At 40.7% G+C, this 17786-nt stretch overlaps 1 protein-coding gene across 1 annotated transcript in view; it reads left to right on the top strand.

The window, feature by feature from the left end:
* B3GLCT (beta 3-glucosyltransferase) overlaps window positions 1-17786 on the top strand; it is a 118943-nt gene that overhangs the window by 94723 nt on the left and 6434 nt on the right. Inside the window, exons 13-14 of the mRNA XM_039221122.1 lie at window positions 2079-2198; window positions 10315-10459. Coding sequence (XP_039077053.1) covers window positions 2079-2198; window positions 10315-10459 — 265 coding nt within the window. The remainder of the gene's footprint in view (window positions 1-2078; window positions 2199-10314; window positions 10460-17786) is intronic.

Here is a 17786-nt window from a genome sequence, read left to right as displayed (position 1 = left end):
ACCAAAATGCTGGGTATAAATAGCATGTTTCATCCCCAGTTCTTCCAGAGAGGTCCGGTGCAACGGAGGGAGGGGGCAGCCTCCTTGTTAGGCCTGGTTTTCTTAATGCTAGCATTTATTCAGCCTGTCAGATTAGCTAAGTGCCTGCAGTTCTCACCCATGCCTGCAGTATATAATCTTTATCACTAGGCACATGCAGCCGTGGCAGAGGCCAGTTTTTCATCGCGAATCCATTCAGCATAATACCATCTCCTCCAGGATCCCGCAGTGATAACACCCAAGCTGCCACCCCCTTCTTGGCCCTTTTGCTTCACCACCATTTCAGACAAGCGTTTTTTATAGGGCATTTCTGTACTCACATACTGGTCTGAAATGCTCACAAGATCTGGCCAAATCTCCCCATGGCGGCGGTGGCTAGCAGGCTTGGGATTCCCCAAGGGACAACAAGCTTTCCCTGTGTGGACTGTGGGCTCCTTTACCCATGGCTCATTTTATTTTCAGTATCCTGCCTACTACACCAGGTGTTAGAAGGTGAAGGAGGGTCAGTAATGTATCCTCCAGACTTTCATGCCAAAAGAGGTAGCAAGCCACTCCAACCTGTTTACATGGTTTTATTCTGGGTAACTTATGGATGGTCAGTCAGGACAGTAACATGTAGCTATTCTCTGCCACTATCCAGATCTTAATCCTCAGGTTTTATGGAGCTCGGGGCATGGGTGCCATCACAGGTAGCTATCTAAAGTGGCACCGCCTGTGCCGAGGCTCTCTGCTAGTTATCTAAAGTGGTGCCTTCTGGATATGAACAGACACTTCTCCAAAGAGGACATCCAGATGGCCAACAGACACATGAAATGATGCTCAGCATCCCTCCTCATCAGGGAAATACAAATCAAAACCACACTGAGATACCACCTCACGCCAGTCAGAGTGGCTAAAATGAGCAACTCAGAGAACTCTAGATGCTGGCGAGGATGTGGAGAAACGGGCACCCTCCTACACTGTTGGTGGGAATGTAAACTGGTACAGCCCCTCTGGAAAACAGTGTGGAGGTTCCTCAGGAAACTAACACTAGAACTCCCCTATGACCCAGCAATAGCACTGCTAGGAATTTACCCAAGGGATACAGAAATGCTGAGGCATAGGAGCACATGTACCCCAATGTTCATAGCAGCACTCTCCACAATAGCTAAAACATGGAAAGAGCCTAAGTGTCCATCAACAGATGAATGGATCAAGAAGATGTGGTTTATCTATACCATGGAATACGCCATGGCAATGAGAAAGAATGAAATCTGGCCATGTGTAGCAACATGGATGGACCTTGAGGGTGTTATGCTGAGCGAAATAAGTCAGGCAGAGAAGGACAAATATCATATGTTTGCACGTATAGGAGGATTAGGAGGAACTTGATGGAGGAACAAGGTGGAGAAGAAGGGGGGAAATGGTGGGGGAAAGGGAGAGAGGCAAACCATGAGAGACTCTTGAATGCTGACAAAAACTGAGTACTGATGGATGTGGGGGGGAGGAGGGATGGGCATAGAGGAGGACACTTATGGGGATGAGCACTGAGTGTTATGTGGAAACTAATTTGACAATAAACTATTTGTAAAAAAAATAAAAAATAAATAAAGTGGTGCCTTCTGTGAGCCAGAGGCGAGAATAAGATGGAGGGCCAAAGATGGAGTCGGTGTTGTCAGCACTCCTATACCAAGTACATCTGAAAAGATGTGACAGTTAATTCACACTCACTGGGAAACAGGACTGGTAGAAGTGAGCTAAAGAGTACACTGGCCACCTCAACTTCATTAACCTGCCACCCTACCTACACAACCTGGGCAGCCATGTTCTGGCAGGGGCTTACTAAAACCGGGGAGTAAGCCCCTTGTTTTTTAGTTTGTTTCCAGGAATATACAGTGTCCCTCAATTTTTTTTCTTTAAATCACTTGAATTTCATCTCTAAGCAATTTCAGTATAGTATTATATAACATGACCAGTGGGATGTAGGAATCATAAACCATTTACCATGCAAATGCATTTGAGTGAAGTAATTCTTGCTTATGTTCTCTTTGGAATCTCAGCATCTCCAGGCTCCAGCACTTGCTTAGCTGTTACGACTCCAGCGAACCACTGTTTCTGGGAGAGCGTTATGGCTACGGCCTGGGCACTGGTGGCTACAGCTACATCACAGGAGGAGGAGGGTAACTATGAGCATAGCTTTCTGCAGATACTCTCAGCATTAACTTCTGTTTCCGTGATGCAGGGCCAGGTCTGTGGCAGCGGGGCCAATCCTGATATGTAAGTGCTCTGTAAATGGCAGCTGTGTCTATAATAGGAAAGTAAACATTAAATTTACTAAATATGAAAACAGTTCACCGTAAAGAATATTTTACCCCTTGAAGAAATATAAATGGGTATCAAGGGACTCGGTAGAAATTTCCTTATAGGAATGATTGCCTCTAGGTAGACCATTAGTTTTGATTGTTTTAATGAAAAAGAAACTTGGATATAGATTTTATTTTCTGAAAATAGGTCACTAGACTTCTAAATTATCTATTGCTAATAAATCACATTTAGGGAAAGAGTAGTTTCAGAAGTTTAGACTTAAGCAGTTAAGTGATATTTGTGTAGGATTTATAGGTTTTAAAAAACAGTAAAAGTCTATGTTTTTCATGTTTATTTGTTTTTTGAGAGAGAGCAAGCTGGGGAGGGATAGAGAGAGGGAGAGAGAAATCCCAAGGAGCTGACATGGAGCTTGAATTCACAAACTGTGAGATCATGACCTGAACTGATCATGACCAACCAAGAGTCAGATACTCAACCGACTGAGCCACCCAGGTGCCCCAAAAGTCAATGATTTTAAATGAAGCATCTACCTATGCTTAATCTCTTATGAAGAACGATTTTTATTTGATTTACATGGGTAAGTCAGTTGAGCAATTAGTCTGTTATTTCTACAGTTTTTGCTATTGGTTTATTTAGGGAGAATCTTAACTTATTATCAAGTACAGTGATTTAAATTCATTCAACAGGTATTTGTTGAATGTCCACGATGTGCTGGGCAACAACCCTGGCACTGGTTTATAAACCTCTGAAAGTCTGGTCAGGACTTTATATTCTTACTTTGCAATCCCCTAGGTCAGAATGGTTCCTACTTCATAATAAGAATCATATTCCCGGTGTTCTGGTACAGTCTAGCTGATTCAGTGATTAATACATGGTTATGGACGTGCAGCTTTCATAAGCATAAGGTGTGGTCGCTTGGGTATCAGGACTGTGGGATACTGGAGGAGATGGTATTGTGTTGAATAGATTTGAGATGAAAAAATGACCTCAGCCATTGCTCAACCTACCTAGCGATAAAGATTATATACTGGGCCTGAGCAGGAGCACTGATCTTTGCTGGGCAGTGGCATGTCTTAACCTGAGGTCATTAGCAGCAGGACATGGGGGTCCAGTAGGCCTTTGAAAAGACACTAAAGGGTAAAGGCCAAGACTGTTGACTTCCAGGGCATCATATCCCTTGAGTCAGAACTTTCTACCTTTGAGGGGCGCCTGGGTGGCTTAGTCGGTAAAGTGTCCGACTTTCGCTTAGGTCATGATCTCACGGTTCGTGGGTTCGAGCCCCGCGTCGGTCTCTGTGCTGACAGCTCAGAGCCTGGAGCCTGTTTCAGATTCTGTGTTTCCCTCTCTCTCTGACCCTCCCCTGCTCACGCTGTCTCTCTCTCTCTCTCTCCTAGAAATAAATAAAAATATTAAAAAAAAAAAAAAAGAACTTTCTACCTTTGAGAGGGGTCCTATTATTTATATATGGGTTTCTATATTTTGTAGCACATATGTGTTAATATACTTTTAACATAGAAATGACTTTTCAAGAAAACTATTTTGTTTCCTTCCTTGCCTGTTGGATTTCACTGTTATCTCTCAGACTGGCGTCACCTCGCCAGAGCCTCCTTTATCACTACAGCTGATTGCTCATTTACTCCACAAGCCTAGTGGGTACGGGCACTGGGGATGTGAATAGAAGCCACAGTTCCTTCCTTACCAGAGCTCACAGGGTAGTGCCAGACTGGCAACTACATGGCATGAATGTCACTGCCCCCCTTCCCAGGCCCATGGCAGGGACTGTCACCACCAAGGTGGTACTTTAACCTCTCTTACATGTTCAGCTTCTACCTTGTTACTGTGGACTTCCTACCGCCTCCAGCTTTCCCATCTTAAAATTCCTTCCTGCCACCACACCCTCCCTCTTCCCTCCTTCATATCATCTTGAGAATCCAGGACTCACGATCTCTGCTTCTCCAGCCCCCACTTCCGTCTGACCGCCATTCTTGGCTTTCTTCCTCAACTATCTTGCTGAGGTCTCCGGCAGCATCCAGTAGCCAAATCCAGTGGCTTAATTCCAATCTTCCTCTTGTTTGACCTCTTAGCGGACTTTGACAAAGGTGATTGCTTACTCCTTGAAATGCTCCTTTCTCTTGCTTTCCAGAGCAATGTCCTATCCTTGTGTATTCCTGCCTTTCTGATCATTCCTTCTTGGTTCCTTTTTCCTATTCCTTCAATGACCTGTGTTCTCCAGGCATGTTTTCTGGTGTCCTTCTCACGCTGGATTCTCCTGGGTGATCTAACCGACCCGGTGGCTATGCTGAAAACACCCAGGGCTCTCTCCCCAGCCTGCAGCCTTCCCCAGACCTCCTGATTCCTGCATTCCCCTGCCAGAGGCCCACTGGCATGACTCACAGGACGTGAGATCCAGCACTGCCATCCCGGCCTTGCCTCTGACTCTGGCCCCAGCTCTAGTGTTTTTCCAGTGATGTTCCCTCAGGGAAGATGTGGCATGTGCGAGTTCCTGCCCCAGAGACCCGTGAGTCTGCTTTATCCTTTCTCTTCCTCGTTCCCCAGGACTTTGAAGCCAACCGAGTCACTGAGTCACGTCAGTTTTGTCTCATAAATATCACTTCTGTCTCCACCTCCCAGTTCTGGTCTAGGTTACACCGTCTCTCGCGTGCGTGCTCCTGCCATCAGTCCTCATCTCCCCCACTCCTTACTGTCGACCACCCTGTAGCCACAGAGACTTTTCTGTAACCACATCTGATCCTGGTGCCCTACTGCTCAGAGGCCTTGCCTTACTTTTCTTGCTTTTATTCTTTCCCAACAGCATGAAGCCTTCCCTACCTTTGCCATCTAAGACTAGAAGACAGTCATTCGGATTACAATAGGAGTCAGGCTGGTCTGGGATTAGGCCTCGTTTTAATCACCTTCATCTTCCCGGGTCCACAGCCTCCGTGGGTGCTCCTGAGGCCACTGCCTTGGGGCTCACATCTCTAGCTGTTCTTTTCTCTCCACCTCCTGCCTCCAGACCCAGCTTGCCACCCATCTGGGAAGGATTCCTCTCTCTAGAAACTAGTTCGTCTGGGCTTCGTACCATCTATCTCTTCAACAATGCCATATGTAATTGTGATTTTAATTTTATTTGGACTTTTTTTTTCATTACCAAGAGAATGAAAGTCTTTTGCGTTCCTCTATAACCTCCTGTTACCTTTAGGATAAAGTCAAAATTCCTGATCAAGACTTACCAGGCCTCTCATGACCTTGGCAGATGCTGTTTTACTGCTCTAGGCTCCTTCATCTGCACCCTCATCTTAAAGAATTCCTGGGCTTATTTCAAATCCTCAGAGGCCTTTTTTTCTTTGCTCTTCCCCAAGACTGGCATCTGCTGGTTTCTGCATAGCACTGTTTCCCCTCCCCAGCTTTCTGTCTTTGTCACCCAGCTCATCTTTCTCATTCCTTGGACACAATATAACTATTATTTATTCCTGGAAGCCTTTGGCCTTGTCTGGCCTCTCAAATCTGGGTTTGATGCCTTTCAAATGTACTTTCATAGTGTATTATGCAACCCATTATCATTTAATTGCCTATTTACCTTTCTGTTTTCCACCTAAATTATGAATTATTTGAAGGCAGCACCTGTGTCTCATTTCTCATTATATCCATACTTCCTAGCAGAGGGACTCATTTTTTACAAGGTACAATGAATAAATGAATAAATGTATGAACAGTGAGCCTTGATCTTTATATAACTAATGACTGGCATAATACTGTTTTTAATAACACTTTTACAAAGATGCAGAAACATTCATCATGAGACTGTCTCATATCAACCTTTGAAAAAAGCGGCAGACAGAATGTTAAATGACTTCTCAGTAGACTTTTCTGATGATCTAGCCCAAGAACCAACATGATTTTTCTTAAATAGCAAGTCAGGATCAGTTAATGGCTTGAAAAAACCAATGAATGGATCATAGGCATCGTTTAAAAATAATGTAGTATAAAATAGAATAAATTTGAATAGAATAAAATTGAAATGTCATAGTGTATCACATGTAGTGAAGGCAAGTATTGTTTTGTGAGATTTTGTTGCCATTTTATACACACACAACGCATATAAATGGTTGTAGGATGAAATGTGTTTCTCATTTTCTCACTGTGGTTTACAGTCAGTAAACCCTTGCATTCAACGATCTCTCTTAAGCCCCACTAAGCAGAGCTGAATCAGGAGTGTGGACTCCAGTGATTTAGTGGAGGTATCCTGTATTGTTTGGAAAATGAGACCTTTGCACTTTTTGAGTCCAAGCATCTGGTTTTCACTTTGTTGCTTACTCCTTGAATATTCGGGACAGTTTATTCAATCACCAACCGTTTTCTTTTTTGAAATACTTACCTATGTTTGGGTAGGAAGCTGTGATCAGGATGTTACCACTCTCTTTGGCAGTCTCCCTGGAAGGGGCTGAGGGCAATTGTTGCCCAGAGATAGCCCTGACCCGTTCATCTGCTAGAAGACCAGGAGGGGCAGGCACATTTCTGATGCACTTTATCTTCTGTATGTGCTCTTGATTTGCATGCACAGCCTGGCACAAGCCCCTGCCTCCCATTTCGTGTTTCTTATGCTTAAAAGCATCTACGCTGTAGATGAAAAGAAGTCACATTATTAGCCTGTCAACATCCTTTTAATTATTTAAAAGTTGGCATATAGAGCAGATATACCATGATATGTCTGGTAGTTTTCCATTTTGGGGGGCAACCTCATTTTGAAATAACCCATCAGCATACTAATTAGCAAGTGTTATTAAAGGCTCATGTGCACTTAGTGTATGTGAATAATTAATGTAAGACTGTTCTGTGTGAGTAGGGAAAAATAGAAAAAAATACTAATACAGATTTTTATGCTTCTATTTTATCTTCCTATAAAGGTAACTTTTCAGAGAGTAGACCAGGATAAACTAGAGGGTTTTCCTTTTCCTTCTCATTCTAGAAGATGCTGGCAAAAGAAAAAAATACAATGTTTTTATTTAAATTGGGTTTAAGATAAGATGATAGCTTGGATTGGAATACAAGTACAGTTGGCTCTTACACAACATGGGTTTGAATTGGGCAGTTTCACTTGTATGTGGCTTTTTCCCCTGATAAATGCAGTACAGTGTTATAAATGTATTTTCTCTTCTTTATGATTTTCTTAATGCCATTTTCTTTTCCTTAGCTTACTTTGTTGTAAGAAAACAGTTTATAATACATATAACATACACTGTGTTAATTCTTTATGCTATCAGTAAGGCTTCTGGTCAACACTAGGCTATGAGTAGGTAACTTTTGGGAGGAGTCAAAAGTTATCAGATTTTAATCTGCACGTGGGACTGGCCCCCAAGCACTGCATTGTTCAAAGTCAACTGCAGTTTATTTAGGAAATTCCCTTTGACATAGCATCAGATAGATGTTTTAAGGGAAGTGTTTGTTTATAGCTGATGCATGTTCCCTCACACAGGCCCTTTTCCTCGAGTTAGGTAGGTGAGTAGGAGTTTGACTCAGCATGTAGGTGCTACCCCAGTCACTGGTGGGCACCGGACTGCAAGAAAAAGGACTTCTAGTGAGTTGTCACATGTGCAGTTTTCTTTTCGGTACACTTCACAAGAACTGTGTTGTTGTTGTTTCTTCTTCTTCTTCTTCTTCTTCTTCTTCTTCTTCTTCTTCTTCCTCCTCCTCCTCCTCCTCCTCCTCCTCCTCTTCCTCTTCCTCTTCCTCTTCTTCTTTCTCCCTTCTTCCTTCTTCCTTCTTCTTCCTCCTCCTCCCCCTCCCCTTTCTCTTCTTTCTTCTTTTTTTTTTTTAAGTTTATTTATTTATTTTGAGAGAAGGGGAAAGAGAGCAGAGGAGGGGCAGAGAGGAGGGAACTAGAGAGAATCCTAAGCAGGCTCTGCACTGTCAGTGCAGAGCTCCATGAAGGGCTCAAACTCAGGAACTTGTGAGATCATGACCTGAGCTGAAGTCAAGATTCGCCACTTACCTAACTGAGCCACTGAGGTGCCCTAGAACTGTGTTGTTTCTTCTTCTTCTTCTTTTTCTTCTTCTTCTTCTTCATCCTCCTCCTCCTCCCCCTCCTCCTCCTCCTCCTCCTCCTCCTCCTCCTCTTCCTCCTCCTCTTCTTCTTCTTCTTCTTCTTCTTCAAATGTTTATTCATTTTTGAGAGGGAGAGACAGAGCATGAGCAGGGGAGGGGCAGAGAGAGAGGAGATACAGACTCTGAAGAGGGCCCCAAGCTCCAAGCTGTCAGCATAGAGCACAGTGTGGGCCTGAACTCACTAACCATGAGATCATGAACTGAGCCACAGTTGGACACTTAACCAACAGAGCCACCCAGGCTCCCCAGAACTGTTTCTTCTAGCTGTGTAGTCTGATTTCCTTGTATTGTCTTAATTAAAGAGATGCTTTTTCCTCTTGTCTGATCTTGTTTCATCGTGTCTTCTGACCTCTTTGCAGGGGCAGAAAGAGTGTCCGGTGTGCTGTTGCATTGCCAGCACATGGTCACTAGTATTAAACTACACTGGACTGAGCCCTGCTGAGTTTTGCATCAGGGATTGTAGTCAAGGTCTTTGTCCTGTTTCCCTTCCTACTAGACTGATTCACAGAACTCCTTCTCCTCCCTGGGAAGGAAAGGCAGCTTCATTCCCACTTGCTTGATGCATCCGATTTTGCTGAATGCTTACTGCGTGTGAGACCCTGCATTTGGCTCTGGGAATATACGGATAAGTTTTAGACAGTTTTGCCCTCAAGGAAGTCATTGCCTATTGGGAATGAATTTGTGAACCGTATTAGTCCCTTCAGCCCTATCAGCTAGTGGATTATTCATAATATGAGAAGATCCATTACCACTGTAGGCCTAGAATGGTCCTATATTTTGGGACCAATCTATATTTTAAAAGGAGGAGGATTTATTGCAGGAACTTGTTACAGACATGTTGGAAGGGGCCAGAGGAATAAAGCAGAGCAGGTGGCTTTACCTAGAGCTTGGCAATTGTAGAAAGCTGTGACAGCCCCAAAGGCTAAGGCACAAAGCAAAGGCTGTGTTCTGGAGCCTGTTCGTGTGTGTTGCTGTGGCCACTCCTACTGTGTTGGGTCACAACACTGCCTCTGAGCCAGTCCCGGGCCTAGCTCCCCACTGCTGCCGTGGGACCATGGTCAACACTCTGCTGCCCTGGGCCTGCTGTGCCGGAGCCTGGAGCTGCCCACCATCACCTGCGTCCTTCACAGGGACGGCCAGAGCCAAAATGCCCTCCTCCCCCAACCATCCTCCAGTACCGTGCCTTCATTGTCAGATGGAAGCCAGCTCTTAGGTGGCAGGGGAGACTGGAAAATCCTGTTTTGCAGCTTCTAGCCTTATGCAGCATGTGAGGAGGGCACAGAAAAGCCGTACTGGGCATGAGTTCCACCAGAAAGCACCCAACGTACCAGGTCAAGTAGCATCATAGCACTATTTGGGGCAAATTCTCTTTCTCTCTCTCTGTTCTTTTTCTTTCTCAAAATCACCTTCAGGAAGCTTCTGCAGACTTGGAATCACCTGGACAATGCATGGTTGTTTTAGTTTGATTTGATATTATTGCCAGTCAGCCTAAATGAGGAAGGTGCCTGGGCCCATCCACTTGCTGGGAATGTTGGTGGATTTTCTTACTGATCTCACTGAGAGTGTTCCAGCCTAAAGAACTATTCTAAGTACCAATAACATATTAAGAAAAGAACATTGTATAGTATTCATTTTCAAGAAATATTTGAAGACATACGATTGCCTATTAGATAGGTGAACACCTCCTCAAAGTAAAACTTCCTTTCATAGAAAGCACAGAACATTTCCCCCAGAATAACTATTAGGTATAAAACACTGCTGAGGTCAATGTCTTTTTAAGAATGTGGCCTCTTGACTATACTTCTTTATTTAGATTAATGGTCTCCAGGAGCTGCTCTAACTCTTTTCTCTGCTCTGGCTTCCCACTAGAATGGTCTTCAGCAGAGAAGCCATCAGGAGACTTCTCGCCAGTAAGTGTCGCTGCTACAGCAATGATGCTCCCGACGACATGGTCCTGGGGATGTGCTTTGGTGGGTTGGGAATCCCTGTGACACACAGCCCTCTCTTCCATCAGGTGAGAACACGTTTTTATTCCTACCTCAGAGGGAGAGAGGGGGACTTCTCACTTAAGGATCCTCCTTCATTTCCTTCATATATTCTTTTGGAGACAATCTTAAGAACTATGTACAGGCTCCAGATCTCTTCATCCAGAGGGCTGATGCTGTACCACGTACAGCAGGAAAATGGAAGGTAGAAAGTTCTGGAAAACGAAATGGTGTTTGACCAGTGTCCTTGAATACAGAACCAGAGAAAAGCTACTCTTTTTCTTCCCTGTATTTTTTTTTAATGTTTATTTCTTTTTTTGGAGAGAGAGACAGAGTACTAGCAGGGGAGAGGCAGAGAGAAAGGGAGACAGAATCCAAAGCAGGCTCCAGGCTCTGAGTTCTCAGCACAGAGCCCGATGCAGGGCTCGAACCTTTGACCTTCGACCTGAGCCGAAGTCGGACACTTAATTGACTGAGCCACCCAGGCACCCCTCCCTCTATTTTTGAGTTAAAACACTGATGGCATTTAAAAATTATTAGATGCTATCTAAAAATATGCAGGAATGACCTAGAATTTCCTGCTGTATGTATGCCACCAAGTGAATGTAAATCTGCACTGTCCTCAGGTTTTACACTGTCCACTGGCTACTTTTTTATTGGGCTTTCTCCCCTTACATTGCTATTAAGCTGAGTGTTCAATTCTGTTATGCTTCAGCCCGTATCCCAATAAGCATATATACTGCAGGTGTAAATTTTTGTTGTCTGAGATGATGTTTGCTCATGGCTGTACCACACTACAGTCTGGGTTTGGAGAAGGGAATCCTCCACATTATTCTTGGTAGTTTTTTTCAGGAATCAGGTCAGCAAATGTTCTGATGGTGTCATAATACAAATGTTGTCATATTTAGTAACCAGTAGCAAATGCTGTCATACCAATATAGAAAACTGAACATGACAGAAATAGCACTATAGGAAATAACTTGAACAAGGCAAAGGAAATGTTTGCATTATCAAGAAAGCCAGGATCCATTTTGGCATCCTTGAGGACCACAATGGAGAATAAAAATAGACCTTTCATAATAAGAAATGTATGAGAAACCTCTTTCTTGGTACCAGTCAGGAGGACTTATCCATCTTTTAAACCTGGAGCCCTTATCCATTTTAAGCCTATGTATTGTGTTATGGGATGGCTTAGAGAAGCAAGTTATTTTCTCTTGCTCTTTCTCTTGTTCTATGTCATAGTGTTTCACTTCTAGAAAAGGAAAGGTAATTAAAACTGTTGGTTTGTAAGGGGAATCATTTATCACTGTTAATAGGATGGTCTTAGGTTTTTATAGCACCAAGGGAAGAATATGCTAGTAAAGAAAATGATAAAGAGAAAAGAAAGAGGGAACATAATCCTTAAGTAAAAATCCTTTGAAGATAATTAAAGATAAAAAGAATTGTGATTCCCCAGATGTTAAGACTCTTGATTTCTCTAATTCACATAATAAATTGTAAATCTTTCCAAAATTGTAAAATATGCTGAAAGCCTATCCTCCCCAACAGATAACCACTCTATCTTCTAATTCTTAAGCCTCTTGTAGAGAGTTTACTGTGGTTTAGAAATTATTTCCCATTTATAATGCTTGACTACTGATCCAAACAGTATATTATTTGTTCATACTGAGAAACATATATGAGGCACAGAAATAAAAATCTAAGCTTCCTAATGAGTAAGATACAGAGTGGGCCTTAGGAAACAGTCTCAGAGACACAGTTGCCTGGGCCACTCTCCTCTTTTTGGTCAGCTTATTGTGAAATCATAGGCTTAGAATGGGGCTTCAAGGAATGTCTAATATATCCTTTTATTAAAAACAAAGGCTCTAGAGCATATGGTTTTCTCTTCTTAAAATTATATGCTACCAATGGGTATGACATATACCACTGCAATGGCTAGTGCATCCTCTGCGCAAAATTGGCAAAATACTCACTTCCAGAATCTGGAAATCAAGCAAAAGCATTGGGAAGCATTCATTCCTGAAAGATTGCTCTGGTTTCTGTAAGACCAACAGAGTATGAGGCCTTCTGAGGCCTTTCTGCCTGAAGCCCCCCCCCCCCCGCCCCCCCCCCCCCAGCCTCCACGCCACCTTGCAAGAGACAGAAAGAACAGTTTGACCAGTATGAGCCTACCTGGAAGAAACAGCAGCTTTGCTGTCAGAGGGAGTGGACTTGGTTTGGGTAGGGAGAGATAGAAACCCACAGATATGTTGGCTAAAATAGTCAAATGTGATAGGAAACAAAAAACCTTCATCTTCAAGGGCCTGAGGTTGCAGTCTCAGATATGGTAAAGGGTGGCTTAGCCAGAAATTTAATACCTAGTACCCCAGAAATAAGAGAAATATTCGGGCTAGAAAAGCTCTTCGCAGTTCTCTGGCTGACCGAGAAAGTATGTGCGTGCACATGGGGCACTGGGTGAGCCTAGCAGAGAGTAAAATCCAAGACAGATTTGAGAACCCACAGAAGCTTTGAATGTGCTTCCAACATAGATCCAGCTAGAAGCCTTATGGGCTTGAGGCATTTGAGCACCACTTCTGCCTATTTCATGAGCTGATCACTAAGCTATTCAAGCACAGTGTGACTTCTAGCAAGCCAAACTACCTGATAAAAGTAAAAACTTAAAAATTGAATGGAGATATCAGTAGCCATGCACTGCAGTGAGAAAGATTCCAGTGTAAATCAAGTTACTTTTAAAAAGTAGTAAAAATAAAAAGATAATTTGCTACATTTTTAAGATAACCAACTTCCAACAAATTATCATGAGGCAAAGAGATAATACTGAGGAAAAATGTAGGAATAGAAACTGACTCTGGGTGTTAGCAGATGTTAGAGCTGATAGACAAAGACTTTAAGAAGGCAGTAAAATTATAGTCATAGAATTAAAGGAAACCATGTTCATAGAATCAAAGGACAATATGATGACAATGACTCGACAAGTAGCAAATCTTAATAAAAAATAGAAGCTATGGTAAGAAACAAATGAAAATTCTATAGTTTTATTAAAACCCAATAACTAAAATGAGAAATTATTTAGGTGGATGTAACAGTAGATTTGAGATGGCAGAAGCAACAGTGAACTTGAAGGCACATCAATAGAAATTACCCAGTCCAAAGAATAGAGAGACTCCCATAACATACATTTAATGGGAGTCCTAAAAAGTGAATGGAGAGGGAATTGGATCAAAGATATTTTTCAAAGAATAAGGGTTGAAACTTCCCAAATGTGATGAAAAACATTACTCTATACCTCTAAAATGCTCAACAAAGCTCAGGTAGGATAAGCATGAAAAGAATTACAAATAGACATGTTACAGTCAAACTGTTCAAAGACAATGAAAAAGTGAAAATCTTAAAAGCAACAGAAAACCTAATGAAAAGAGAAACAAAAATATAGTTACTGGATGATTTCTCATTAAAAATAATAGAAGCCTGAAGGCAGAAATAAAAAAAGAAACGAATCAACGAATGATTCTATATCCAATTCTATATCCACAAAAAGTGAGAGAAATCTTTGCTAGTAGACCTTCCCTATAAGAAGACTAAAGGAAACCCTTGGGGCTCAAAGCAAATGGCACATGATAATTGGAATATATAGGAAGGAATGGAAGGATATTGGAAAGGGTTAATATGGAGAAAAATATAAAAGACTATGTGTTTGTGTAAGAGAAGGAAAGTGTGTTTATAAACATACATATTTTTTCTCTTAATTTCTTTAACAAATGTAAGATTGTTTAAAACCATAATTATAACCGTATATTGTTGGGTTTATCACACAGATAAATGTAATATATATGATGATAATAGCACAAAGACAAGGGAAGGAAATGAAGCTATATTGTAGTGGTTGATTTTATTGGAATTAGGTCAGTTTTAACCTAAGATAAACATGCATATTGCTATCCTTGGAGCAATCTCTAAAAGATAATTTTAAATATATAGCTTAAAATATTATCGATAGAGGGATTTATATAGACACTAAAAGATTTTCTTTAAGAAAAAAAGTCAATAAATGAGAAACAGGGACAAAAAATATGGGTCATATTGAAAACAAATGGCAAAATTACTAATCAAAATATAGTTTTATCCATTATTATGTTAAATATGAATAGACTAAACTCCTTAATCAAAAGGAAGATATTATCAGATCACATAAAAGGCAAGATTTGACTCTCTGTTGTCTATAAAAATGCACTTTAGATTTAGAGACACAAATGGGTTAAATGTAGAAGGACAGGAAAAGATGTACCCTGCAAACAGTTATTCAATCCTAAGAGAGCTTGAGTGGCTATGTTAAAGATAGGAGTTATGTTAAGAAGAGGAGTATTACTAAAGAGAAAGAGGGACATATCACAACAAAAACTCAATATATCAAGAAGACACAATAATTATAAATGTATATGTACACCTAACAGATCTTCAAGATACATGAAACATAAATGGACAGGATTGAAAGGAGAAGGGGACAAATACTAACTACTTGACTTAACTGATACATAAAGAACGTCTCATCTGACAATAGCAGAATGCACATTCTTTTCAAGTGTGCATGGCATCTTCTAAGGGATAGATTATATGCTAGGTCATAAAACAAGTCTCAATAAATTTTAAAGGATTGAAAACACACAAAATATATCCTTCCAGCCGTGGAATAAAGTTAGAAATCCACAGGGAAAAAAAAAGGAGAATTTCCAAATATTTGAAAAATATATAACATATATTTAAATATCCCTGGGTCAAAGAAGAAAAAGGAAAATTAGAAAATATCTTAAATAAAAATGAAAACAACATATCAAAGATTTTTTGTATTACTATATAGGGATTGAAGGGAAATTTATAATTTTAAATGTGGGAATAAGGGTATTAAATCATTAATCTAAGGATCTGTATTGATAAAAGAATATTATCAAATATGAACTAAGCAGAATAAAAAAATATTAAAGGTTAGAGCACAAAATCAATGTAGAAAACAGAAAAACAGAGAAAATTAGTTAAGCCAAAAATTAGTTATTTTGGAAAGATCAGCTGATTTGGTAAACCTTTAGCTACGTTGGCCAAGAGAAAAAGAAAGAAGACACAGATTACCAAAGCTGAAAGAGGGGACATCATTAGAAACCCCAACAAAATTGTGCCAAAAAGTTAGACAATTTAAATAAAATGGGAGAAATTTCTAGAATCACACTCATTAGCCAAACTGTCTTAAAAAGAAACAGAAAAAGTATTTGAACATTGGTGAAATTGAATTAAAGAGTGAGAATACTTTCTGATTCATTTTATGAGGCCGATGTTAACCTAATATGTCAAAGATGCATATTGTTATCCCTCGAGCAAGCACTTAGAAGATTACTCCAGGGGCGCCTGGGTGGCTTAGTCGGTTAAGCGTCCTGACTTTCGCTTAGGTCATGATCTCGCAGTTCGTGAGAGCCCCGCGTCGGGCTCTGTGCTGACTGTCAGCTCGGACCCTGGAGCCTGTTTCAGAGTCTGTATCTCCCTCTCTGACCCTCCCCTGCTCCGCTGTCTCTCTCTCTCTCCTAGAAATAAATAAAAATATTTAAAAAAAAAGATTACTCCAAAAATAAAGGGATTAAAATGGTATATCAGAAGAATAAACTGCACACTAATATTTCTCTGGAGCACAGATAGAAAAATCCTTAAAATATTAGCAAACTGAATCCAGCGATATATAAATGGGATTACATGCCATGCCCAAGTGGGATTTATCACAGGAATGCAAACTTGGTTTAACCTCCAAAATCAATTATTTTTGTACACCATGTGAAGAGAATAATGAAAAAAGCCACATGATCCTCTCAATAGACACTGAAAAATATTTGACAAAATCTAACGCCCTTTCATAATAAAAAAAATAGACACATGAAAAACAACTCTCAACAAAATAGAAGTCCCCAATCTCATAAAGTGAATCTATAAAATAACAAAATTGGCAACAAGGCAGGGATGTCTGTCTCACCACTTTTAGTCAGCATGATACTCAGAGGTTCTAACCAGTGCAATAAAGTGCAAAATACACATGTAAGGATACAATTGGAAGGGAGGAAGTAAAACTGTCTTTATCCATAGACAGCATGATCTTATATGTAGAAAATCCTACCTATCTACCAAAGGTGGGGGTGGGGGTGGGGTGGGGGTAAACTACTAGAACCAATAGATGAGTTTAGCAAGGTTGCAGGCTGCAAGGTCAATGTACAAAAGCAATTGTATTATTTTGGCAACAACAACAAAAAAATCTGAAAATGAAGAAAACAATGGCACTCAATTTAGTATCCAAATGAATAAAATACTCAGGAGCCTTAAAGGAAGTTATACTGTATACTGTATAATAAAATTCTGCTGAGAGAAATTAAGATCTAATTAAGTGAAGAGATATATACCATTTTTATGGATTGGAAGACTCAGCATTGCTAGGATGGCAATTTACTCTTGAGTTTTTGATATTCAAAATAAATTTTATTATTTCATCTTTTTCACTTTAAATGAACTTACTCTGAATGCCTAAATGAAGTGTTCTGGATCAGAGATCAATTTTTAGATTAAACAACTCACAACAAATAATAAAACACATCTTGTTCCGACCCCCACCCTACCCCCACTGGCCCTTTGACCTAGCTTTTATCTCCAGGGCAATGTGCTAAGGGCCAATTCAATTGTCCTACATAAGTGGCCAGATACTTCATTGGCAAGGAACGAAGAAAAATTGTTTTCTCTGCTCCTAAAGATGAACCCTTCCTGACATCAGCATTTTAGTATGCAAATACCTCATTCTTCCTTGAAATGTAAATGTAGCCCAGGGTGAAAGTGTTCAGGTCTTTCTAGCACCTTGGGGCTTACCCTTTGGATGTAGTTCAGGGATATAACCATTGGCCTTCTCCAAGAGATATGGGAAGTTTTACTTTCCTTTGGGATCCGAGCAATTGACTCGACAAATGGGATGTGAGATGTTCTTGTGGGTTAATAAGGCTTTTTTTTCTTTTTACAGGAACACAGAAATCCAGGGAAATGTTATTTCCACACATTCCCCAAATTCATCTATAAACTCAGTGCAGTCCATATCAAAATCCTAGCAGGCTTCTTTGTTAAAAATTGACAAGCTGATCCTAAAATTTATATGGAAATACAAAACAGGTCTTAAAAAGGAGATCAAAATTGGAGAATTTACCCTTTGAGGATTTCATAACTCACTATAAAGCTATGATAATCAGGCCAAGGTCCAAGTAGTATAAGGATAAACACACACACACACATCCTGTTCCATTGGTGCAGATAAATATTATATATATTATAAAAGTTCTAGAAATAAAC

This window comes from Hyaena hyaena, unplaced genomic scaffold (assembly GCF_003009895.1).
Source record: "Hyaena hyaena isolate Hyena2069 unplaced genomic scaffold, ASM300989v1 scaffold_944, whole genome shotgun sequence".
Lineage (NCBI taxonomy): Eukaryota > Metazoa > Chordata > Mammalia > Carnivora > Hyaenidae > Hyaena > Hyaena hyaena.
The sequence above is the reverse complement of the archived record's forward strand: the minus strand, read 5'-3'. Positions and strand labels throughout refer to the sequence as shown.